The following is a 26,401-nucleotide window of genomic DNA, read 5'->3' on the forward strand; positions in this document are numbered from 1 at the left end:
ACCGTAAAGACATAAAACTAATGTTTTGATTATTAATATACTTAATTTGGACATTGTTTAATGCAGTTTTCTCAATGTATTATATTTGTTCAATATTCTAATATTTTTGAACCCTCAGAATCCAATTTAAATACTTTTGAATAGTAATGTTTTAAAGGTATACATTAACTTTCAGATAATATCTAAATCTCAATTTCCAAAAACTGACATGACTGATTTTGTGGTCCAAGGTCACATATGTAAGAATGACTTATTAAAGACATTTCTAATTCATTTTGAATCTAAATTTCTTCATTTAATCAATCAATTACAGAAATACACTGATTATTATTGGTTCCTTTTTGTATTTTTATTTGACATTTAATTTTTCCCCATTCACCTACAGTGTATTGTTTAAAAATATTTCTGAAATATCTAACTTCTAGAAGATGGAGAAGAAGAAGAGGAAAGAGTACCTGTATTCTGCTGTTGCCCCAGTCTGCTACAATAATGTTACCATTCACATCCACTGCGACCCCTGTGGGGGCATTAAACTGTCCATTTCCCTCTCCGTGAGACCCAAACTTAAACAAAAACTCCCCATCTGCACTGTAAACCTGGGAAACACAAGATTTAATCATTACATAAATTTGAAAAAACAATGTCACTAGCATATATAGAGTCAGTGTGTAATTGTTCCAGTTTATAGAGTTTTATATGCAAGAAGCAGAACAATTGAATAAATATTAATTTAAAACAATTGATCAATCTTACATTTCTTTAGAGTTCAGTTTTAAATCACATTATTAGAAAAACGCTGCCCATTGTTGGTTACTTTTACTTGTGGAATAAATTCACCGTTGCTGATTGCTAATAATATGCATTTTATTTTCTTGCTTTTTCATGAAAATCCATCCACACCACTAGATGTCACTTACATTCAAAACAGTTGATATACTGTGAGCAATGTGATATAAAACATTATTGAGTGCTAAATCTTTAATATTTATTCACCTCAAATTAATTATATTTATACCACAGACTTTTTATATTTTAAAGACTTTCTGAAAATCAATATGACTTCATAAATATTACAATTACTAGATTTTTTTCATTGTTTAATAATAATAATAATAATAATAATAACAGACCCAGTGTTAGCATGGTCATATAATCAACAAATGTCTATTATTTTTGGTATGGTAGTGGCTAAAACCATGATCTTGATGGATTGGAAGTCCACTTTGCCACCTATTTTCATAAATGCCTGAAACTGAAATTGTTGCTGCTCTTAAACATGATTGAATTCATTTTGGGCAGATGCTTCTAAAAATAAAAGAAAATCTGGGCCCTCTTCCTTGCTTATCTTTTTAAGAGTTAAAAGTTGAACACTTATGATTCATGGACAATTTCCACCCCAATTTCAATGTTTTGATTTTGACCAAGTAAAATAATTAGTATTTTAATTATTATTATTATTATTTATTTTTATTATTTTACTTAATTAATTTACCATTTATATAATATAAGTATCATAGATTGTATAAATGTTTTTGTTCTGTTTTGTGCTTATAAATAAAATAAATGAATAATAATAATAATAATAATTATTATTATTATTATTATTATTATTATTATTATCATTATTATTATTATTGAAATAATAAAATTTCAGTCAAACAAAAAAACTAAAACTAAAATAAAACTTAAATGAAAACAAAACAAAATTACATTTTAAAACAATATTAGATGAGTAATCATACTTTTTTTGCATAAAATATTGCATAAAGTAGTGCAGATTAATCAATAATATTTTTTATTATAATACATTTATATATATATGCAACTACACATAGAATGACATTTTAATAATCATTTTCTTTAAATCACAGTAAATAATATTCTAGATTTCATTTAAAAATTGTCTCTATGATATACTGATCTCTAGATATACTTCAGCTCCCCTCCTTATTCAAGGGTTTGTTTTGTCCTATTTAATTGTTCATTGAGTAAAAACGGCAAAAGCACAACCTGAAGAAGAAGATCCACTCACCTTGACGGAGTGATTATGAAAGTCTGTCACCACAATTTCATTCTTGTTGTTGACAGCAACAAAGTGTGGGCCTGAATGACAGAAAGCAGAGACAGAGCGATTCACACTTGATGATGAAACAGAAAGAGAGTGAAGCGGACAGATCTGGTCAAGCCTTCATCCTTATCACTGGACTAAACTATCAGATTTTCCCCCAACATCCGATTAAGAACATAAATCACAAAAACATGATCTAAACTCAAACAGTCATTTGAAAAAGGCAAATCAGCACATTCTGGGATGAGGATTCACTCAATACTTACTGAACCCAGGGCCAGATTTACTAAACTTTTGCTCCAGTGCACACTTTGAACCACTTTTTTCTAAAAAGGAATGGGAAAAACACAAGGGTAAGCAAGAGACAAATTAATGACAGAGCAAAAGGGATTCACAACTGAAGAAAAAAGGCATACATCAAGCGGTGTGAGAATGCGAATCGACTTTATGTGCTGGAACGAATATAAAGCAGTTGAGAGGAACAATGAAAGATAAGCATCCTAAAGCAGGCCCACAAACCACATGCATATGTTTAACTAGAAGAAGGACAATGAACAGGGGGAGTATTACAGAAATATACCGACTTTAAAATCTGTTTGGTAACCAAGGTCATCCTTCAGTTAGACAAAATCTATTACAGAACAGCATATTCTAGCACATTATGTGATTTTAACTACAGACGAGAAGGTGGTATTACAGAAACATCTTAACCTGACAAAAACATTGTCTTAAAAATGTCTGAGACTTACAATGGATATTTTGCTAGCGCACATTGAACAACTAAGGTGCAAGGTAATCCATACATTTTTTTTTTTTGTTTTGGTAATCTTAGATTAAAATCCAACCACTTGCTTCTGTGTTTATAGTAGTAGTCATTCTCTGTTGACATCAGTTTGAAGGTTTGCCACAATATTCTTAGGAACGCCTCTCTTACCGTTAGTTGCTAAAATGGAATGATGCACAAAAAGAAAGCTCCGCCCCTATTCAATATTCTGCTTTAGTAAGAAGCACATCAGTCTAAGCAAATTCCAGTTTACACAGACTTTAACTTTGACCCGACTGCTGTTCTAACTTCAATCTTATTTGAAAGCTCATGAAAAAGTTAATGATATTTCCTTCTTTTCCAATCTTTTCTCTTTTTATCTGTGTACAGCACTTTGGCCAATTGAAGTTGAACTTAAATGTGCTCTATAAATAAAGCTGACATAAAAATAAAAATGCTTATGTAACCCACCGGTCCTACTGCAAGAGGCAGATGTAGTGATTTGAGGGCCCTTAGAATTTCCAGCCATGGGGCCAAACAGTCCTAAAATGCACCCTTTTTAGTTTTATTAATTATAATTAATAAAAAATATATATATTTAATTAAAGTTTTTTTCTTATATCAGTGAATCTTCTTTTCCATGTTTTATCTTAATGAAATCTTCACATTTTAAATTATGTGTTTTCTTAAAATGTATTCTCAACTAAAAAAAAAAAAAGAATAAATTGAAAACAAATTGTTTTTAAAACTGAATCTTTACCCGACTTGACTGCTCCACGATTAGGAGTGTAAGACAAATTTGTGCAGACATTATAGTTACGTTAAATTTAATTCAATTTAAACACGTTTTAATTAGTTAGACGCTCACCATACAAAATTTGATAAAAAAACAGTGTATATAATTTATGCTTCTAGGTATTTATCGGTGGCCTCCAAATTTCCTGGGGCCCTAAGCGGCTGCTTACTTCGTTTATTGGATAAATCTGCCCCTTCCTACTGCACCCAACCCAGTATGAGCTGGGACTGAAGCAGAGATTCTTTGTACAGGAGTTGGTTGCTCTAACAAGGAGGCCCCAAGCATCTATCGCTAGAGCACCTTTAGAGGTCAGAGGAGTGAGGTTTACCTGCATAGCACTTCGCTTGCTGGCCTCCGTTACATTCACCCCCCTAAACTTCACTTCTATCCCAGACAAGCCCCTATGTGTAACCCATCGATTCTACTGCACCCATTTTATTCTAAGCTGGGATTGAACCGGTGATTCTTTGTACAGGAGTCAGTTGCTCTAACAAGGAAGCTAAAGACCATGGCCTCTAGCGTCTGTCACTAGAGCACCTATAGAGGTCAGAAAAGTGAGGTTTAGCTGCATAGCACTTCGCTAGCTAGCCTCCGTTACACTCACACCCTAAACTTCACTTCCATCCTGCACGAGCCCCAATGTGTAACTCATCGGTTCTACTGCACCCATCTTGTTCTGAGCTGGGATCAAACTGGCGATTGTTTGTATGGGAGTGGGTTGCTCTAACAAGGAGGCTGAAGACCATGGCCTCTAGCGTCTGTCGTTAGAGCATCTATAAAGGTCAGAGGAGTGAGGTTTAGCTGCATAGCACTTCGCTAGCTGGCCTCCATTACACTTATAATTGCGCTGTCCAACAATAGTATTATATTTATTGATGATAAAAAATGTAGAATGAAGATGTTTAATCATATAGAAAGGAACTGAAGATGAGTTACTTTCCATGACAAAACACTAATAAGCAGTTAGTCCACAGACTACCGCGTGACATGATATAGTATTAGAGTTAGCACAAGAACTGTAACCAGCATTACAGCTTCACGAAGCAATACTGGTTATGATGCAAATTACTTTTTTTAATCAGTTTTGTTTATCCATTTTGTTTAGACTAACTTATTAATAACTTGCACAATGTTGGCAACAGACCTGAGAGTGGATTGTCGAATACGAAAACACAATTAAAGATTTTGTAAAAAAAAAAAAAAAAAAAAAGGTTAAGAATCTCATATCAAGGTGTCAAGCTTAGTTCCTGGAGGGCCGCATCACTGCAGAATTTAGACCCAACAATGCTTTTACACACTTACCTGTAGGTTTTAGGTGTTTCATTAGAATTAAAGCTAAACTCTGCAGAGCTGCGGCCTTCCAGGAACTGGAGTTTGACACCTGTGAGTTAAGGTTTGCTTCTGTAATACAAATTTGCAGAAAATCTATTTTAGTCATTACATATATTAAGACAATTTCTGTTATATGCCCCCAAATGTATTTAATAATAGCAAAACAAGCAGCAGAGAGGAAGTGTTTCATGAACTACAAAAGGCATATTTAAACTGTGTGTTTCTCATTTTCAGGCTTATTTATAGTTGACTACAACTAAAACACCAACAACAACAACAAAAAGAAACAAATATTACTTAAAATAAACATTTAAGAGAGTTCACAACAATAATAGTTTATGTTTAATTTACATTTTGGGTAAACTAAACGTTTTAATTAAATGAAATAAATATTATGAATTAAAATGAAATGTTTTTAATATATACTTTAAAAGTAGCCTAAACATAACCCTAAACATTGAAAAATAAAAACTACAATAATTCCATTAAAATAATTTAATTTAATTTCTATTTTTTTTTAATTAAATGTAATAAAAAATTTATTTAATTAAAAAATTATAATATAATTATAATATATAATATAATTATAATATATAATATAATATAATATAATATAATATAATATAATATAATATAATATAATATAATATAATATTTAAAACATGTACGCATGCATTGGCCTCATCATGGACAATGCTGATTCAGATAATGCAACTCAAAATATGGCGTTTGCTAAAGTGAAACAAAGGAACAAACTAAGGCAAAGGAAATATAGACAGGTGCATCCTTTCAGACACTGGAACTGAAGCCTGGGTAAATCTGGCCATTTCGGTCTAAAACATAGCAGTCTTTTGTGCCGTTTGTTTCCCCAGAATGATTCTTAGTTGTTGCTTTTGTAGTCAATCACCCTTAGGCTCTTGTTTCTTAACGTTTAGGGATGAATTTCAACATGTCTGAGTTTCTGAGCTGGATAAATGAGGGATTAGGAAGAGAAGTTAGAAGACAAGTGTCACAGCAAACAACAGGGGGCGCTAAAACACTCCTGCAAACCTTGAGTGCTGGGATACCACATAAAGAACACAACCACATCACAGTGTTGTTCATTGAGACCGGCTTTCTTCACTGTACCTGCAAACTGTCTGTCTGAAGTCCCCCTCGCTCCAAACTTGGTCACTAGTTTGCCATTGGACTGAAAGATGAACACACAGCAGGCTTTATTGTCCACTGCGATGATATGACCGTTTCTGTCTACAGCCACTCCTTTGGGACCCATCAGACGACCAGCACCAATCTTATTCTGCATGAACACAGATGATGAAAAATTACACGTCTAAAATACTTGAAAGAGAGATAAAAGAGAAAGGGAGAGCTTAAACTTAATTTATTTCAGCTAGTTGCTGGTTTTCATGTAGTTTAATTCAAAGCTAAAATAACTAAAACCAGTAATAAAATAAAAATAATAATATAAACATTTTAATAACATGTGTCGACGCATTACACCACTGGCCACCATTTAATTGTTTGTAACTAACTGAAAAAGAGTGAAAACTTAATCTCTCTCTCGATCAAATGCAGATTTGAATGAAGCTCTTCGGAGAATTAATAAACATAAGCAAATCATTTTCCTCAAAGACTATAGAATACACAAGACATGTCACTCGTATCTTTTCAAATGGAAAAAATTGTAACGACAATAGGGTGAGTAAAGCACCGCCTACTAGTAAAGGAGCCAATCATTAATCGCTATATGGCGAATCAAGCCTGCCTTCTAGTAAGGTGCCAGTCAATGATAGCTATAGACTGACGATGGACGAGGGGCTCGAACCAGACATGAGTTTCTGCAGATTGTGTGATTTGGATGTTTAGAAGTTAAAATAAAGACACAGGTGATGTTTAATTTTATTGGTGATTCCTTATATGAAATTCAATCGTAAGCTTGGCAAGCAGTGTTGGAGAATTTGATGTTTCCCCATTCAGACAGAATGCCCGAGCATACTGCCCGAGAAGTGTTTCAAAGATGGCCGCCGAGTGAAATGACTTGCCTTAAAGGGACTTTAAAGGGAGCGCCTTTAAAGGGACTGGCTGCATCCGAAATTGCCTACAACTCAGTAGGCACTGCATTTGAGTTTAAGCGTAATACTCAGCCGTTAGAAAAGTATGTTCTATACAGTATGAATGTGAGCAGTATGAATGGAATTCGGGTGTACTACATCCATGTTGTTATGATTATGTGAGCCACCCATGTCAGTTGTATCGCTTTACTCACTTTCATGAATTCTCCTGTGGGGCATCATAGGATAGCGCAGCGTGCATGGGATGCAAGCTTCAATATCTCACCGGAAGTAGGTCATCCGGGTACTTCTCGCATACTGATTTTCGAATTCTACTCGGCTCGCATATTCATTTTAGCGTACTATATAGTATGGAAGTATGCGGGTATATGGACACAGCCCTGATCTGTCATTCATCTTGATAATAAAATAATTCCTGACTAGGCAATTATGGTAACAAGTAAAAAAAAAATAAATAAATAAAAAATTATATATATATATATATATATATATATATATATACATACATACACAAAAAGGTGTGTGTGTGTGCTTTTGTGTGTGTGTGTGTGTGTGTTTATAAAATAAGTTTATTGTAAACTAATTAAAAGCTTATCAAAATTATATTTAATAAAAAAGACTAACTGTAGTTAATACTAACAGAAAAACATAATAAAATATACATAATAAATAAACTCATAATCAAATTCATAAACTGTCAGAAATCACTCTAATACATACTAATAAATAGTTTTGTTTCATTTAAAAACAAAATACTATTTAATTTTTTTGAAAAATTGTGAAAGTCTTTTTAGAGATATTTTTGTGACTATTTAAAAATGTAAAAGTCTTTCATGTGATTTGAGCCAATGCATTCTTAAAAAAAGAAAAATTGTGTACTGTAAATCAAGATCACCTTGAACTTCCCATCAGGGGAGAAGATACTGATCCATCTGTTATCATAATCAGCCACTATAACGTCTCCGTTGGTGTCGACTGCCACACCGGTGGGCCTCTGCAGTTGTCCTGGAGAACGACCACGCACCCCGAAACGAGCTTTAAACTGCCCATCATTGGTAAAAACCTTCATTACAACAAATAAATGATCAAACCTTGCATTGAAGATCTTTCGGTACTGTTGCTAAGTAGATTATACGTATTATCTACTAAAACAGCTTAGATCCTGATTCTTCCAGTTGATGTTTTTTTTAATTAAATAAAAAATTACATTTTTACATAACATTAATTAAATTGCATACATTGAAAATATAAAGTAAAAACATAAGCATTTGGCTTTAGCTTGGTGAAAGTATGCTATATAAAACACTTGCAACAAAAACCACAGACAGCCTGAATAAAAATGCTAGTTCACTCTCTGCCTGTAGGTGGCGTTTATAGAAACAGCTATAATAATGACATTTCTAGCGATGCACTGATTGCATGTCAAGAATCTGGAACCAGACATCTTTTGTGCTAAATGTGCAACCAGACAATTTTTTTTATTTAGTCCGGCAGATTTCTCTCAGTATTTGTACACAAAATTCACTGCAACAGCTTTAAAGTGCGATAAAGCAAATTAACATTTTGCCCACACACAGACTCATTTCTGCATTCAAGTAAATATTTGGGAAAATTGGCCATTGAAATTGGCCAATTTGCAACAAAAAAAATCGTAATTGGCCAGAGAAAATCATGACTGGTGTATCAATAGCTGTTTCATTGATTATTGTTGTAAACAAAGCATCTGCACTGGTATTTAATATGCACCATATAATGGAGATAATCTTTTCACATCATAGCAATACCCTTTGTATGCTAGTCTGTAACAGAGATCATCCAAATTAAATAAAAAACAAACCACAATTTGAGCAAAAACAAGCCAATTGCAATTTCCAGGTTGTTGATCGGTACATCTTTGTAATACTCTTTGTAGTATTCTTTCCTTAAATAAAGCCCTTTCCACAAAAACTCTTTCTGATAGTGATTTAGCTCCACTCATTGACTAACCTGAATGCACTGGTTGTTGCTGTCTGCTACAATGACTCTGCCACTGATGGAAGCAGAGATGCCCTGTAGATTGGTGAACTCACCCTTCTCTCTGCCCCGAGTGCCTAATGGGTCATAAAACAGAACATTAAACATCAACACAGCATTTAACAACAGATCAAAATAGAAAAAAAACAATAAAAATAAAAATTACTCCTGTCAGTTGAACTTTATTTTTAATGTGTCCTTGTTATAGGGTAATTATACTTTGAAGTACTGAGTAATAATAACCAAGAACATGTAATATAAGGTTAAGTTTACAGTTAAAGATTTGGTTTAAGGTTAGATCCATGCAATTATACATAATGTACTGTTATTGCTGTATTAAGCAAATTTAGCATTTACAACAAGAACATTGTTAAATAAAGAGCTGTTTTACAGCTATATTATGACTAACTACCGATAATAATGATTATTTTTATGAAAATGGCTGAAGATAAAGTCATGATTGTGAATAATATTGGAGACTTTTCATTACTTTTAAGAGTTCACACTTAGCTGATGATCAATTATAAAGCATGTTTGGCATGCAGTCTCGGGAAAGAGCCCCGACCTCATGAGATCCTCGAGCACGGGGCTTGAACCAGTGAGATTGTTGCTGTGAAGCAACTGTGCTAACCACTGGGCCTCCGTGCCCAGTGAAAGGGGAGGAGTAGGGGTGGAAGGTGGGATTCTTCAAGACGAAGATGGCTAAGGTAAGATACTCTGGTTATTTATAGTGATTTAGGAATCAATGCGAGACCAGCTGCAGTCAATCATAAGCATGTGCGCTTCTCTTGAAATTAGTATATAAATAAGCTTCACTTATTTTTACTCCATATTATACAAAAAGACTTCTTTAATTTGAAGATTGGCACGAATAACTTTCATAATATTAAATAAAAAAATAAATATATAATATCTATATTTAGAAATAATTTAATATTATTAAAGTTATTAGTTTCATAATTGATTATTAATTAAAATGCTGATTAATTATGTAACTTTTATGCTTAAAAATGTTTTATATATATATATATATATATATATATATATATATATATATATATATATATATATATATATATATATATATAATGTATAATATAATGTATTATAATGTTTATATGTATAATATATATATTTTATACAACATATTTTATACATTTTGAACAATACAGTAATGCATATAATTATATAAACATAATTATACACAGTACGCACAACTTTTATTTTGTATGCAATTAATCATTTGACAGCACTAATATATTGTCTTATAATTATCTTTGCACTATTCTCTAATAATTCAATGGCATGCTGTTACTTATTCCTAACTCAATGCCAGCAAAATGACGTTTATTGTTCAGGATAGTTCACAGCACACTAACTAATAACATATTTTTAATGTAATGCATTCCATAAAAACTAGCATCAACTAAAATATATAAATGCTGTAGAAAGATTTTTTCATTGTCATATTAGCTAATACCAATACAGTCAAACAAATGAAAGCTTTTTCTAAATTCTTACCCTAATTACAATATGCATTTTCTGAAGTTTTGTAAAGCATGTTTCTTACCCACTCTGTAAATCAACTCATCCTCAATGGGGTTTTCCTTCTTTTTGGTGGTGCTGTACATGCTGGAGGGTCTCCTGACAGCCTTCTGTCTGATGTGTCCACCTGTCCCACTTGGAGATTTAACCCTCCTCTTCACGTCATCCGGAGACTGAGGCACATCCGATGGCTTTATGGCCCTTAATTTGAATGGGCTGCCCCTCACCGGCTGTCCATACAGTATCAGAGAGAACAAGTACTCGCCTTCACCCTTCAGTGTATAACCAACCTCGTACGTCCCGTTCTTATTATCCACCACCTCCGCCTCAGTCACTTGCGCTCCATCCTGCCCCATGATATCTGCTCGGAGAGCCGCATTACCCGTCCTGACGAGCTCGCTGTCTTTATCTTTAGTAGTGACGGTCACAGTCACATGCTGGCCGACCAGAGCGTGTCTGAGTCCCTCTCCAGTGGCCACGCTCGTATGTCCCACAGCCCCCGTTGTCAGCAGGACGCCCAGGTTCTGGATGGAGCGTCGCAGGCCCTCAGTCTCGATCTGGCAGTCCAGGTGGGCATTTTCATGTGGCCGTTCTGGAAAGTCATGGCAGGCTAGAGCGCTCACACGCTCGCTCATCTGCTTCTGGACCAGCAGGACTTCAGTAGCGCTGCCGTGGCTCAATGCCTGTTCGGTGAAACTGCAGCTGCTCTGGATGTGCTCTTTTCCCTGCATGAGTGACGATAACTGCGCCTGAAGAACCTGCGGAAGACAGGGTAGAAGATAATTTCCTTTTCTTTTTCTTTCATATTAGTTATCTTGAAAAATTAATCACATTTTTAGACCGTTTTTTTAAGTCTAATTTTCAACAAAATCATCTTCATGTATAGTTCAAAGAGTTTGTAAGTGCACATATCCACAGCACTTATACATTCGTAAATGTATGATATACATATCTACATGTCTATTTGTAATTCCTGTTTATAGCAAATAACAACATGTATATTATGTTCATACTGATTTGCATATCCCTGATCATTAATGGCAACCTGTACAGTATGTTCATCTATTTGTAAACCAATGATTCTTGTTAATATGACTTGTATGTTATGTTCATAGTACATCCATCTGTAAATATTATAGTCTTCTATAATTGCACTTATAACTTATACCCACAGATATTTACATTAGATGTCACCTACGCTATGGTTGTCTACTGGTTGGAAGGAATGCGTCAATAGAGCCACCATTTTAGTACAGGGTAGCGCTCCTTTGAAATGAATGCGAACTAAGGTGCAGTGGTGGCGTGGCCATCCGGAGCCAGAGATATATACACATATATACATATATCTATGATCAGGAGTTTTCAGGATAGACAAGTGACCACACGTGCATTGCCGACAAGGAGCATGTGTTTGTGTGCATGGAAACGTATTATACTCCCTCCCTGTTACATTTTATCTGATCAGTGTTCTGAAACACACCCCCTCTCTGCTTTCACTTCCAATTCTAATGGAGGAAGCGATTCGTTTGTGAGTGAATCTCTATGGACTCGTGTGAACCATCGATCAATTTTCTGGCACCGCAGCGTCTTGTTGTCATATTTCATTTACATTGTTTGCTTTATTTTATTCAACAACACTAGCATAAGCCAAGTATTTAGAGCAAGTCGGTGCTTCTTTGCCTTATGGTCAATGCAAGAGACTGTATTACCATCAATAATGTTACTTGTTGAGCACAAAGGTTTGTAACATACAAAAGGTAAAAAAAAAAAAAAAAAAGAAAGAAATCTTACCTATGAATTCTTCAACCTTTGTGCTTTGTTTACTTTGTTTGCTCGTTACTACATTCGTACACAGCCCTAAAGTCCAGCATCTTCACATTGGCTTTAGTCTTGACTAGTGCTGTTGAATGACATTTGTCCTGGAAGCAATGTACAAATGTGGCGACACTATTGACGCATGATCAGGGTCTGTATGCGATAACTAGTGCATATATGACTTATACCTATATCCTCCATCACTTGTACATGTGTAATAATAACAAAGTTGAATCTAATCTAAAATATATGGTGGAATATATAGTGGAAAGTAAGCAGAGAAGATGATTTTGTTGTCCTGTCCATCTAGATTTAGTTACTCCCTATAAAGCTCTACATCCAATAAATCAGTGAAGTGTTTGGTAACACTTTATTTTTATGGTCCATTTGAGTTTTAGTAGACTGTCTGCTTAATATCTGTTGATACTGCCCCTTTAACAGACATTTAACTGATTATAAGAAACTTTGCAAGTACATGTCAACTTACACTAACCCTAACCCCAACCTAACAGTCTACTTTTATCCTAATGAGATATAGTTTGCATGTAGATGCAATGTACCATAAATTCAACAAACAGACCATCAAAATAAAGTGTGACCAAGTATTTTAAAAAATTGAGTACAATAAAGTGTCATTATTCTCCTTACAGTTCATCTACTGTTAAAATGCAGTTTATGAGAATGAAAGGGATTCCAGTTTGCCCAAAACCGAACATTCTGTCATCATTTACTCACCCTTTACTTATTTCAAACCTGTTTGACTTTCTGTTGAACACAAAAGAAGATATTTTGAAGAATGGTAGAAATCATGTCCATAGTGTTGTTTTCCAACTATGGGAGAGGATGATTATCATTTTTCTTTTCTTTTTTCTTCTTTTTTTAAATATATTATTTTGTGTTTAACAGAAGAAAAAATAGATAAGTGTTTGGAACTGCTTAATGATGAGTAAACAGAGAGTTAATGCTCATTTTTGGGTGAACTACCCCTTTAAAATATAACTTTTTCAGCAGACAATGAACAACTCCAAAACCAAACAGCAAGTCTATCCTCAGCAACATTACAGATATGTTAAATATTACAGTCCTTAAAGAAATACAAATAAAAAAGGAACAAAATACATGCATAGGGATTTATTTTGGCCCATCTCAATATTTAAATTCTCAAAATTTGTTCCATTTCTTTTAAATAAAAGTTGTCCGAACTAAAAGTGCAACCTTTAATGAAAGATGAAGCAGTAATGTGTAGGAAAAAGGGGTATTTGTAAAAAGGGGAAAAAATAGGAAAGAATTGGGTCCATCCAATCCTGTGATTTCATCTCATTATTGAATGATTCAAAATGTACTTCAGGATGTCAGTGGATCAGTCAGTGGCCTTTGAAAGTGATTCTGGAGATACATTTTAAAAAGAAGACCACAATCTCTCCACAAACAAATCAGTTGCCTTTCTTTATTTTGCCATTCACTAGCTCTTTCTAATTGTCTGATTTATCTCCAAATGCTTGCTACAGACACTAAAAAAGAAGCAGAAATCAGAATCTAATTTTAAATTGGGCAGTTTGTAATTGGGATTAATACGGTGAGAGATCAAATAAATCTGTAATCTGTTCTATTCAATTCAAGCTTACTTGTACAGCACTTTTTAAAAATGACTGTCCCTAAGCAGCTTCACAAATGGTGCATGTCATTGCATTACATTAATTACACAAAAAGGTGCAAAAATAGTGGGTGAGAATTTCACAATTGAGACATAGAAGGAGCACAGGCTGTCAACTGCTTTTTTCTGACCTTCTGCTTGGTGCTACAGATGTTCTCCAGGTCTGTGATGAGTGCAGCCTTTCGTTGGTGTAAAGCCCTCTCCAGCTCCTCAAATGTCATGTTGATCTCATTGACGGCTTCATTCTTCCTCTCTGTCAGCTGTTTAGAGATTTCATTCACCATCTCGATGGCGGCTGTTAGCTGAGGAAGTCTGAAAAAATAGAAACCAGTGACTGAAGCTACAGTTAAAGGCAGCAGTTTGAGCTCCCTAGTGACTTTTTTTCTTCAAACAGTTCCCAAGAGATTTTAAACAGAAACCAAAAATTTTTTTCAACATTTGTAAACCATATTTTTCAGTAACTATTTCTTTTTGTGTTTGCCATGATGACAGTACATAATATTTTACTATTTATTTTATAAGATACTAGTATTCAGCTTAAAGTGCAAACAGGCAAGTTATGTTAATTTGGCAAGACAACAGTGGTTTGTTCTGTAGCTAATCAAAAAAACAGTTATGAAGGGGGCCAATAAAATTCACCTTAGCAGTTAATTATTTTTTTTTTAACTAAAGGAAGTAAGACTTCCCCAAGAAGAATAATTTCACAAGTTCACACTTGGCATATTTGATGTGTGTCCGAGCAGAGGGCATTAAGCTGGGAAAGACACCCTAAATCCTGTTTTTCCAGATGGCTCCCCCCACTCTGATTTATGTAGGAATCGGTTTAAGGGTGCTTTCACATCTGTGATTTGGTTTATTTGGTCCGGACCAGGGGCAACAAATGATACATTGTAGCATTTCTCTGCCTTTTTTTTTTTTGGGTCCTTTTCACACTACACTGATTGTTTTGGTCCGAAACAGTTGAAAAGAACCAAAATGCAGTCATCTGACAAAATCCACATCACTCATTGGCCAGATGTTACTGAATGTATTTTCTAAACTGCTTTTCGATTGGTCAAAATTGACATGCGGAAAAATGCCAATAAACTCCCTCAAGTAAACATGCAGCAGACTCAAGATGTCACTTTTCACTATATAAGGACGACTGCACTGGCTGATTGTATCCCTGGTCATAGTATACTATAATTTGTATACATCACATAAGATAAACTATACATTTCGAGAATGAAGCGTGGCTGCGGCTGGAAAACAATGTTTTAATGCATTGCAAGTGGTGAAGGCGCATCACAAGTCACTTCAGGAGGAGGCGTGAATTAATTTAGCTAAACTGCAATAAGGTCATCTTCCGGAAATATTCTCAACGATCCACCAGGTAATGTGTTTCCCCTTTCTCTCTTTCTGCTTAAAATTGTTGGTAAAGCGCTATCAACAAATATTTTTTCTCCACACCCCATAAGATGGGACAGCGCATCGAACTACAGAAGCTGGATTGGTCTAAAAAGGCGCAGTGCTTTTTGCGGTTAAGTCTGTTTTATTTCAGAACATGTTCTCACCATAAACAAACCGCTCAAGGGTTCGTTTGAAAGTGTACCGAGACCAACTCTTCAAGGAGGTCTCATTACGCTTTTTTGGTCCGCTTTTGGTGCGCACACGAGTGCAATTGCTACAATCACGCCTGCCCAAACAAACTGTAACAGGAGGGAAATAAACTCTAGTGTGATTCAACTGAACTAAATAAGTCAGGTGTGAAAACATCCTTAATGTGAGGAGTTGGGGTGGTGGAGGGTTGCTGAAAGTGGAGAGAAAACCGAGGTAGGACATGCTTGACTATTTATCATTTGGTCTTATGCTGATTGAATAATAAAATGATTGTCTATCATGAATTAGCCTTGTCAGCCTAGAATTAGCCGTGTGTGCTCCTTACAAAATTTTTTCACTTAATAGGTAATACTGTGAAAAATGTTTAAATATCACTTTTTGTCAGCAGCAGTATCTATGCACTCTTGACATCACATAAGCACAATTTCATACTTCTTAGGTACGATTATATAACAATTATTGTGATGAAAATTTTTTTGTAATGTGCTGTCACCATGGCTATTATGAAGAACTAAATTATACAGTCGTCGGATTCACATGAACATTTGTACCTGTTGCGGATGGCATCCAGCTGGTTCTTCAGCACTGCTTTGTGCTGCTCTAGGACGTCCCGCAGTGGAACAGTCACATGCTCCCGGTGCTCCCCTTCTGTGCATTCCAGACACATGGCAGTCTCACACGACTCGCAGTAAAACTCCATCACCTGCAGGGGCAAACCAATCACTCAGCATCCTAATGCATTATCAAAGGGCCCTAATGCTCGCTAACTGGCCTGAACAGCCTAAACACACACATGTATTATGACTTTGAAGGCACATAAAAGAAAGAAGCTGGCAGCTTTCAGGGGTGTGTTTAAAGGACAGAGCAATAAGCAGAAAGAGACACAACAGCCTCTGCCAAATGGAAAATTGGCTGAAATCTAGAGAGATGACAGGTGGATGAGGAATTCCAGTTCACTTGTAGCTCTACTGAGTGTCCTGAAGGGCCTTCAACAAGAAAACAGAGTGGGACATAAGGAGCGGCCTCACCCCCTTTATGAAACAGCCAATAGCGTTTAATTTATGTCATAGCTCTGCCAGTCTCCTAACTGTGGTTATAGTTGTTTTTTTCTTCATAATAATTGCTGACACTTAAATTAAGTGTCATTTTGCCACTTTTGCACTAAGTTATTAATGTATTTTTAAACAGAAAAAAAGCATAAAAATGTTTCTTTGATTTTTAAATGTTTTGTTATAATCTTTGACATTGGTGAGAATTTAGATTTAGACCTTTGAATTGAGACTTTGAGAACTGCTGATTTAGATTGACCTGCCTAGTTAAATGTGAATAAATTAGGGATGCACAATATATCAGCGGCCATATCGTTATCGGCGGATAAATGCTATATTTAAGATTATCGTTATTGATCCGATTTCTAAATTAGGCCGATATCTTTGATTTCAAGGGGGCTTCAGTTTTATCTATCTGCAATTTTACAAACAATACCTTGCTTTTTTCCATCATGCTTCAGAGTATTGCCAAATTTGGTTTCATCATCAGCTCTTAAGAGGCTTACCTTGCCCTCATGATTGGGGCAGGAGAGTGGTTTCCCAGCGGCGGCTGCGCTGACAGACTCCAGCACGCTGCAGGCCTCGGGACGAGAGCATTCAGAGTCTCTCTGCAGCACCTCCATAAGGTTTGTGATAAAGAAGTTGTTCTGGAGTGCTGCTACACCTTTTTCAGGCAAAATAGAGGTCTGTCTGCACACGGGGCAGGACAGTGTCAGGGACTGAGGGGGAATGTAGTTCTGTAGGCACCTGTGAAAGCAGAAAGACTTCATTAAAGACATAATTAAGAGACTGTACATATACAGTTAAGGTCAAAATGATAAACCCTCCTGTATTTTCTTTTTTATATTGCCCAACTGATGCTAAACAGAGTAAGGAATTCTTTACAGTATTTCCAACAATATGTTTTTCTTCTACAGAAAGTCTTATTTGTTTTATTTCAGCTAAAATAAAAGCAGTTTAAATTTTTTTACAAAGCTTTTTAAGGTCAGTATTATTAGCCCCCAATTAGGGTTGCACAATATATAGTTGCAGCATTGATATCCCAATGTGAGGATCTGCAATGTGGAGTCAGGATTATAGTTCACCAGGAGCCACAATTGAAAAAACATGTGATGTATTGTTACACTTTGCAGTAAGCCCACAAATGTATCTCAAATGCATGTATTTGTAAGGTTTGTGATAGTTTAAGCATTCCATTGCAGTTTTAAGGTTTTGGGCACAAGAATGTAATGTAAAAAAAGGTTAATAGAGACTATACAGTGCTATTTTACATTTGCTAACTACATCGGTTTATGTAACTAAATACTTTCAGACTCCCAGAAAACTATAAAGCACGGTTTATTTTATTTGTATCTTTGCTACTGTATTTATCAATGTTTGTTTATTATATTTTATGCAGATGTACTGGCCAACAAAATCATCCTAATTACTCTAAAATTACAAATTCTTTCTAAATAGAACCATTTAAACCATCTGCTGAAATAATACTTAATATTATTTAGCAAGATTCGCAATATATATCGTAGAAAAATAAAATACCGGATTGTAAATTTTTTCCAATATCATGCAGCTCTACCCCCTATTATTAGCAAAAAAAATCCAGAACAAACAGCTGTTATACAATGACTTGCCCAATTATCCTAACTTGCCTAATTAACCTAGTTAAGCCTTTAAATTGCACTTTATGCTGAATACTAGTGTCTCCAAAAATACCTAATAAAATATGATGTACTGTCATCATGGGAAAGATAAAAGAAAATCAGTTATTAGAAATTAATTATTAAAACTATTATGTTTAGAAATGTTTTCTCTCCGTTAAACAGAAATTAGGGAGAAAATATGCAGCGGGGCAAATAATTCAGGAGGGCTAATAATTCGGACTTCAACTGTATATCATATCTTATTAAACATTCAAACATACAAAACACATACAGAGGTTTTTTTGCCCTAAACTGAATTATACACACTTTAACTGCATTAAAATAAGCTTCAACACAAAGCCAATGTTTTTGGACTTGATAATATAAGCTCACATTATTAAAACAGCAAATACAAAAATATTGTAGACAACAAGCAGTTCAGTTTTTAATTAAATTGAACAGCATCAAGGACTGTCAAACTACAAGACGTGTAAATAAAAGCACCATAAACCTTAATACAAGTGCTCAGTGACTCATGCACTATATTTTAAGACTTAAGCGTCATTTGATAGCTTTGTGTGAGGAAACGAATGAAATTTAAGTCACTATGCTCCGGAAAAGGCCTTTCTTTTTTTTTTAGATAGGAACAACTCGAGTATTGAGCTATAAATAACTCCTTTTGTGTTTCACATGGGAAAGAAAGTCATATAGATTTTAAAATAGGAGTAAATGGTGACCGAATTTCTATTTTTGGGTCAAGTATCCGGTTAAGCTGCTATACAGCAATGTTATTTAACATTTTTAAAAATAACATATCGCAAAATGTTTAAATACTCTTTAAAAAAAACTATATCTCTAATCATTATTACATCCCAACCATTCAAATGTTTGAGTACAGTAAGCTTTTTTTTTTTTTAAAGAAATAAGCCAAGAATGCATTAAACTCAACAAAAGTGACAGCAAAAAGAATGAACAACTTTACAAAATATTAGTATTTCAAATAATGCCTGTTTTCTGAATTTCTAAAAAAAAAAAAATTTAAATCGAAATTATTTAAAGGTCCCTGTAATAAAGTTTACGGCCCTTTGGGCCGCCGGGAAGAAGGAGGCGGAGAACCGACAAGATGCGACGACGTGCTGGGAGCCCTGTGGAGGAATCTATCCACCCGTCCGTCTTCTGGCGTCCGGCGGCGGTTCTCCTGGCTGGCTGGCTGGCGGCATTTCTGGTCTCCTTCTCCGCTCCGGCTTCGGTGGATGGATGCAGGCTCTGGCATCATGGCGGATCGCGGCGACTCCCCCGGGTTCTGTGGGATGGCTCCCTTCAGCACTTTCCCTTCCGGTGGTGAGCCCCGCGTCCCCTGCTCCTCCCCATGCTGGGAGACGGCAGCAGGCAGATCCTTTCCTCGCCAGCCTCAGGCCGCCCCGGCACTCTGGGCAGACGAACGAGTTTCTCCCCCACTCGGGTAAACTCCCGAACACAAGCCCCCTCTCGGCGAGGGCATCTGGACAACGCGTCCCTCCTTCTCCCGGGCTTCGGCACCACTGTAATAAAGTTTACGGCCCTTTGGGCCGCCGGGAAGATGAAAGGCGGAGAACCGACGGAACTTTAAAATATTTATTAATAACAGTGACAAAACAAACGGACGGCAGCTCCTCACGGAGACTGCCGTCAAACTGAAAGCAAAAGTAAAATATGTCCGGGCCCGGTCCTCTCTCGGCTTCCTCTGCCATCGGTCCTACTTTTATGGTCCAGAGCTCCTTCCGTGGGATCCGAGGTAGGTGCGCACCGCAGGTGTATCCACTTACGCGGTGGCCTCACCCCGTTCCCACGGCTCTCGGCCACGCCCCCTCGCCACAGTCCCGTTAAGTGCTTTAAAAATATATTTTTTAAAGTGTTTTTTTATTTTTTATTTTTTGTAGTTTGACAATCTCAACTAAAATACATAGTGATTAAATAGTGTACATAGTGTAGCTCCTCCCCTTTTTAACAGCCAATAGTGTTTTTTTTTTTTTTTATTACTGCTCTGCCAGTGAGAGTGGTTGAGCTGAAGCGCAAATGAAATTTTCAGATTTTCAAATGAAAAGCCAATGCAAAGGGGGCGGGCATGACAGATACAGAGAGCATTATATTGGTCATGAGTTGAGATTTATGAGGTGATATAAATAAAACCATTGATCCATTTAAAGCCGAGTTCAGACTGCAAGACTTTCAAAGTAGTCGTGTCACATGTGTTTTCGCACTGCATGACTATCTGGGCTAGCGCTTCGTCGTTGCTGTATTTACAGTGTAGGATTGATCAGCGACAGGGGGTTTCACACTCCATGACTTTACATTAGGAAGAATCGCCAACAACTTTGTCTCGGTCCGAGAACTATGTCTCTCACAACCAAACACAAGCGAGAAGAGGCATGGAAACAACAGCAGGTCACATAGTACTTTTTGTTATTACATAGTGATTTTGTAACTACATAGTGAGAAAGAAGCCTTTAATGGGGTAGAAAATGTACTTATTTTGCTCACCTGGTTTTGAAGGGAATTAGCAATTTCACCTTAACATTTTTTCATTTTTAACCTGGATGTGGTATTTCTCAGATGACACATCAAACAGACACGGGCGCTCCTGACAAATTTACACTAGTTTTTCCTCCATTTCCAAGAAGAATCCCTTTTAACTTCTCCCCCAGCCTCCTGCAGCTACCCATACTAGTGGATGCTGCTCTCTCATTGGCTGTAGGTGATCGCCAATGTCATTTTAAATCAGAACACAATTCACACAGCATAAGTTGAATCCCCGACAGCTCCAGATATTTAGTATGCCAAATACCTCATGGGTGTCAGCGACTCATCTGCAATTCTCTAAGATCACGTCTTTGGTAGTTCACACTGTGCGATTGTTACTCACGTGAACAAGCACCGATTTTTACCTGTGATTTCAGGCATTCATCTGTGATTTCTCAAAATCTGTCAGCGAGTCAAAATCGGGGCAAAAATCATGCAGTCTGAACTCGGCATAAATGGAAGTGACAAACTACAACCTTCACATGTTTATATGCGTTTCATAACTTCTAAATGCGATATTTATCACTGTTTTGGAGCACACTAGCTTTTAGATATCTTAAATACTAACAATATACTAACAATACTGATACTAACATCTAAAAAACTTTATTTTAATTAATTAATTAATTATTAATGACAATAATAATAATAGTTTGTTGATCATGTGACACTAAAGACTGGAGTAAAGATGCAGAAATTTCAGTTTTGAATCACAGAAATAAACTGCATTTTAAAATGTATTCAAATATTTTAAGAAAATAAATGCAGCCTTTCAGTTTAAGATTTTTTAAAATGTTTTAATTTCTTTTTTGTTTTTAGACCAAATCCAAACATCCTTATAGTAGTAGGTCTCATTTCATAAATTAGATCCTCCTGTTAGACACAGCAAAAGTGAAAGAAGGGCAAATGCTGCTGAAATTTCAGTCACAACACGGACAATCACAGTGGAAAGCATCCACTGACATACAAAGCCCAAAACAAACAGAGAGAGTCTCATTGTCAAACTGCGCACATCTCATGTCAAAACTGTTCTAGGTGCAGAGTACCCATCCGTGCCAAATTCTGTCAGAAGCAAGTATTCAAAGTTCATATGCCATCTTATAAAAAGGATAACTGCCGATTCATGCTTCAATTACTGAGGGCGCTATTACAAGATCCTTATTACTCATTTTAATAGGCTTAATGCCACTAAGTATATGAGTTCAACTGAGACTTATTACTGAATCTTCTTCCTATAATTCCTCCTTCCCTCTTTAATTATCAATCAAAGTGGCAACAGATACAGACCTTTCGCAGAAGGTGTGCAGGCAGGGCAGGACTTTGGGATTGTGGTAGTGGTCCAGACAGATACTGCACACCAGGAACTGCTTGTCTATCTGACGGACCACTGGGCTTGTGCGGCCGGTCTCAAACTTTGCCATTGTGACAGACATCCAAAGTCGGGGCCGAGGGCCAGAACAAACCTTAACCTAAAAAGAACAAAATGATGAGTTAACAAAAATATTTATTTGATAAAAAAAAACACATCAGCGGCAAGTAAGATTTGGGTTGGAAGAGTAAAATGACAGTGGTGAATTGAACCAGACAAAATTCAAACTGTGAGATTACTGCAAAAAATAAATTTACTTACGCTAACAGAACAACAAATAGGATGCAAATAAACAATCAGCACAGTGAAAACTAATGTCACAGACATCTATACACAAAAAAACTATTAATAAGACAAAGCTGGACCGGAGGATTGCTCCAAGTTCTACAGAGATCAAACTGTGCATCAGTGTTTTCATAGCGAAATGTGAAGATGTTTTTCAGACTGAAAGAAAAAGTTCTGCTGTAGAAGCAGGTATTAAATAATTTTTACCCTCTCCTTTTTAAATTAGTTAATGTATATTTTAATAATTTTCTTATTATTATTAAATATTTTAACACCTTCAAGATTATTTCTTATTCAAACTGATACTTTTACTATTAATTATACAAGTAATATGAAATATTCACCTTCATAATCATGTTCAACTCCTGTCTCTATATGCTACTATATAATGAGTAATTTTATAATCAGTATTTTTATGCCAGTGGTCAGTCCCCTGGTGCAGAGAGCCTATTGACCACTTCTGTACACACTCCACACCACACCAGCCAACTCAGCCCCCTGTGAAAGAGTTTTTTTCTTCAGCAAGGGACAGGTTAAATGTGCAAAGACCTCAGCTTACGCCAGAAAACATAAATATGCTGACATTTTCAAAAATATGTAAAATTCCAGCACAGTCACAGTTTTTGTTAGTTTATATTGATGAGTCTTCTTTAGTTTGTAATATTATTATAATTTTTGGGGATTTTGTGTATAAAATAGCAATTTAGTTATGGCAGAAAATATATTATATTATGAAGAAATGTGAAACATTTAAGAAAGAAATGAAAGAACTCTACACCTTAAATTTGTTTCAGATCATTTTTATTTTAAAAAATCGTGACTGAATCTTGAGATTATTATTGTGAATCCTATTGAATTATCAGTCAGGTGTAGGCATGGGACGGTAACCTGTTTCAAGGTTTACCGTGGTTTGGAAAAGTTAAGGTTATACCGTTCCTAAAGTATATACTAGGTTTTTTGTTTTTGTTTTGTTTTTCACAACTATTTTATTTAGTTTTTTGGGGCAAGAGTATCACCCGCAGAAAATGAACGCCTACATCAGGGGTGCCCAAACATTTTCCTATAAAGGGCCAAAAAGCTAACTTGATTGAGGGTTGTGGGACAAAAAAATATACCAAACCTGTATATATTAAATTTGCCATTAGTAATTTCCTAATTAATTCTGTAATATTTAAAAATATCTAGAAAACATTGCTTTATATCATATTAACTAATGCAGTATCATTTGTAACATTTAATGATGAACTTTTTACTGTAAAAACATAGTCCCATTTATGACACAATAGAGTTCCATGTAAAAAATATTAGTCCAGCTGCTCCTGCCTTTATACCTTGATTTGCTCGCAGATATCTTATGCATTGTCCTCTATGTGTCAAGTGGCAGTATTTACAATTTAAAAGTCTGATTCATTTACAACATTTAATTAAATCATTTAATTTCAGTTGGCTTTTTTTTGTGTCTTAGCAATAAATGAAATAAACAAAAAGTTATGTTAATTTTCAAATGTCGATCTTTGTCAAAGGAATAAGGGGTGGGGTGGGGGGTGGGGGGTGGTTGGTGGTTTGGGAGGATTGTTGTGGAGCGGGGCCACTTCTGAACATTTTGGAAGGGCACATTTTTATCCAAGACAAAAAAGGGCATGTGCACTGCACAGGTTCAGCCCTATGTGCGCACGTGCCTCTTTGAGCAACTAATAAGGCTAAATACTCAAGTTCACTGTGATTTCTTGCTTCACACACACACAAAAAAACTAAAGAGAGCCAATTAATTATATTTAAGTATATCATTAACATCTAGTTGTTCAGCTTGATTCTGTTCACGGTGTAGAATCTGTGTAATTACGGATTAATTAAGTGTTCTTCACTCCCATAAATTATTGTTTTGCGTACAAACTAAGCTTGAACACAGAAACCTGAACTTAATTCATCTGCAGTTTGTACTTTGCTTTTAAGCCCCGTTAAACCTACGAGTTTCAACAGAAGTTTCTTAGATTTGACTAAAAATATTTCAAATAATGTAAATTTCATTATATTCATTTCTGTGAAAACTATCCCAATGAAAAATGTGAACAGAAGACCTGCTGAGCTGCAACCAAACCAACTTTCACGCAAGAAAATAATCATTATTCAGCAGGGCACGGAACACAGTGTTTCATCAGAAGAGAAGAGCACAGAAAATTGGATTATGGAGTTGTGGAGGCAAATAGATGCTGGCAATTTTCATGCCACTTTTCCAGATGAGACGCAACAACGGCGGGCGGGCGGGCAGATAAGTGCTGATACAAGAGCTTGAGCTACTGCTGAGGCCATTACATGCGCCTGCAATGTAGGAGCATGCTGGGACGCTTTTTACTTTAGCTGTGCTCCGGGCAAAGAGATACAAAACTGAGGTAAAAGTAATATGGCAGGATGTTAAAGACAGCGTCTAACACTGGGCCACAGATATACGATGCACCTGCAGCATGCTAAACATCAAAATCACCAACCATAAAAAAATAAATGGTATTGTGCTGGGCATTTTTTGCAGATATAGCAAAAAACGGTGAATACAGTGAAACAAATAAATATTTTGTAATATTACAATTGCAATGCATTAATATTACAATGCAATTCTCTGACACATTTAACCCCACAGCTATCATTTTAAAAAGGTCAATTAATAATTAATGTTATTTTAATTATTTAGTGAAATAAAGTGTACTGCTTAGCCAACATACACATTATTTTTGATTGTGTTATACACACCTGTTAAATATAAAACATTATTTAGCATGCAGAAAATATTTATTGTTTTTTACACTATTTATAATAATAATTAAAAAAATTAAAAATGTATGTATATATATATATATATATATATATATATATATATATATATATATATATATATATATATATATATATATATATATATATATATATCCTTATAAATAATTATATTAATGTTTGTAAATGGTAGTACACAGATTATTGTCTACATACCCTTTTTATGCTTAAATAAAATGATTATAAACACTTGTTACTGTATAATAAAATAATTGTTAATTCATTTTAAGTATTAAAAAATATTATTAGTAATGTTTTATTAGTATAATATTAAGATTTCTGTTTATCACTAAGGCTATGGATAAGATCACACCTAATAATACAATACAATATTGTTTTTAATCATTCTTAAATTAGTTTTTATTTGAAATGCATAGCAATTAATTGCAATTATTGCAAAAAAGTATAGAAATACAGATGTTTTTGCAATATTTTTGTAAAACGTCTATACAGTACACAGCTGACGTGAGAATCATTAGCCCAATATATATATAGTTCAGATTAAGAGTTCAGATGCAAGACCTCTAAGTGCAGTCTCAAATTTCCGTCAAAAAATGAACATTTCTCTCAGCCTTCTTTGTTTATGTTAAGTCATTTCACTTTAAAGACCAGTAAATGAATGTATTTTTTGCCATAAAAGTGATATTATTGAACCTACACAAATCCTATCAGATCCTGATAAAAATGCTAATTTTAGAGGAAAATTTTTGAGAATTTAGAGGTTTTTGCATCTGAACTCTTCATATATATATATATATATATATATATATATATATATATATATATATATATATATATATATATATATATATATATATATATATATATATATATATATATTTATTTATTTATTTATTTTCTATATTGACTATATCAAGATTATCTACAATTTATTAATTTAAAAAATATTTATTAAAAGGGAGAGAAATATCTCTTATTTAAAAACATGCATGAAAAGGCCAATAACTCAGGAATAACTCTGTCTGATCAGTTTGCTGACCAGTGTTTCATTATCA

At 35.0% G+C, this 26,401-nt stretch overlaps 1 protein-coding gene across 12 annotated transcripts in view; it reads right to left on the minus strand.

Annotated features, from left to right (window-relative positions):
• The window catches only part of trim3b (tripartite motif containing 3b), a 63,881-nt gene that overhangs the window by 2,272 nt on the left and 35,208 nt on the right, over nucleotides 1-26,401 (minus strand). For 5 of the 12 annotated variants that reach the window (XM_087269518.1, NM_001430889.2, XM_087269519.1 and 2 more), the window contains 11 exon segments: nucleotides 22,193-22,374; nucleotides 17,213-17,453; nucleotides 16,209-16,360; nucleotides 14,190-14,370; nucleotides 10,615-11,347; nucleotides 9,018-9,121; nucleotides 7,927-8,094; nucleotides 6,088-6,256; nucleotides 2,335-2,394; nucleotides 2,033-2,103; nucleotides 456-596 (listed from right to left, as the gene is read on the minus strand). In XM_087269518.1, the coding sequence (XP_087125644.1) occupies nucleotides 456-596; nucleotides 2,033-2,103; nucleotides 2,335-2,394; nucleotides 6,088-6,256; nucleotides 7,927-8,094; nucleotides 9,018-9,121; nucleotides 10,615-11,347; nucleotides 14,190-14,370; nucleotides 16,209-16,360; nucleotides 17,213-17,453; nucleotides 22,193-22,338 (2,166 nt within the window). In that variant the 5' untranslated portion in view covers nucleotides 22,339-22,374. 12 annotated transcript variants of the gene reach the window in all.

Source organism: Danio rerio, chromosome 10 (assembly GCF_052040795.2).
Source record: "Danio rerio strain M-AB ecotype USA chromosome 10, GRCz13ab, whole genome shotgun sequence".
NCBI lineage: Eukaryota > Metazoa > Chordata > Actinopteri > Cypriniformes > Danionidae > Danio > Danio rerio.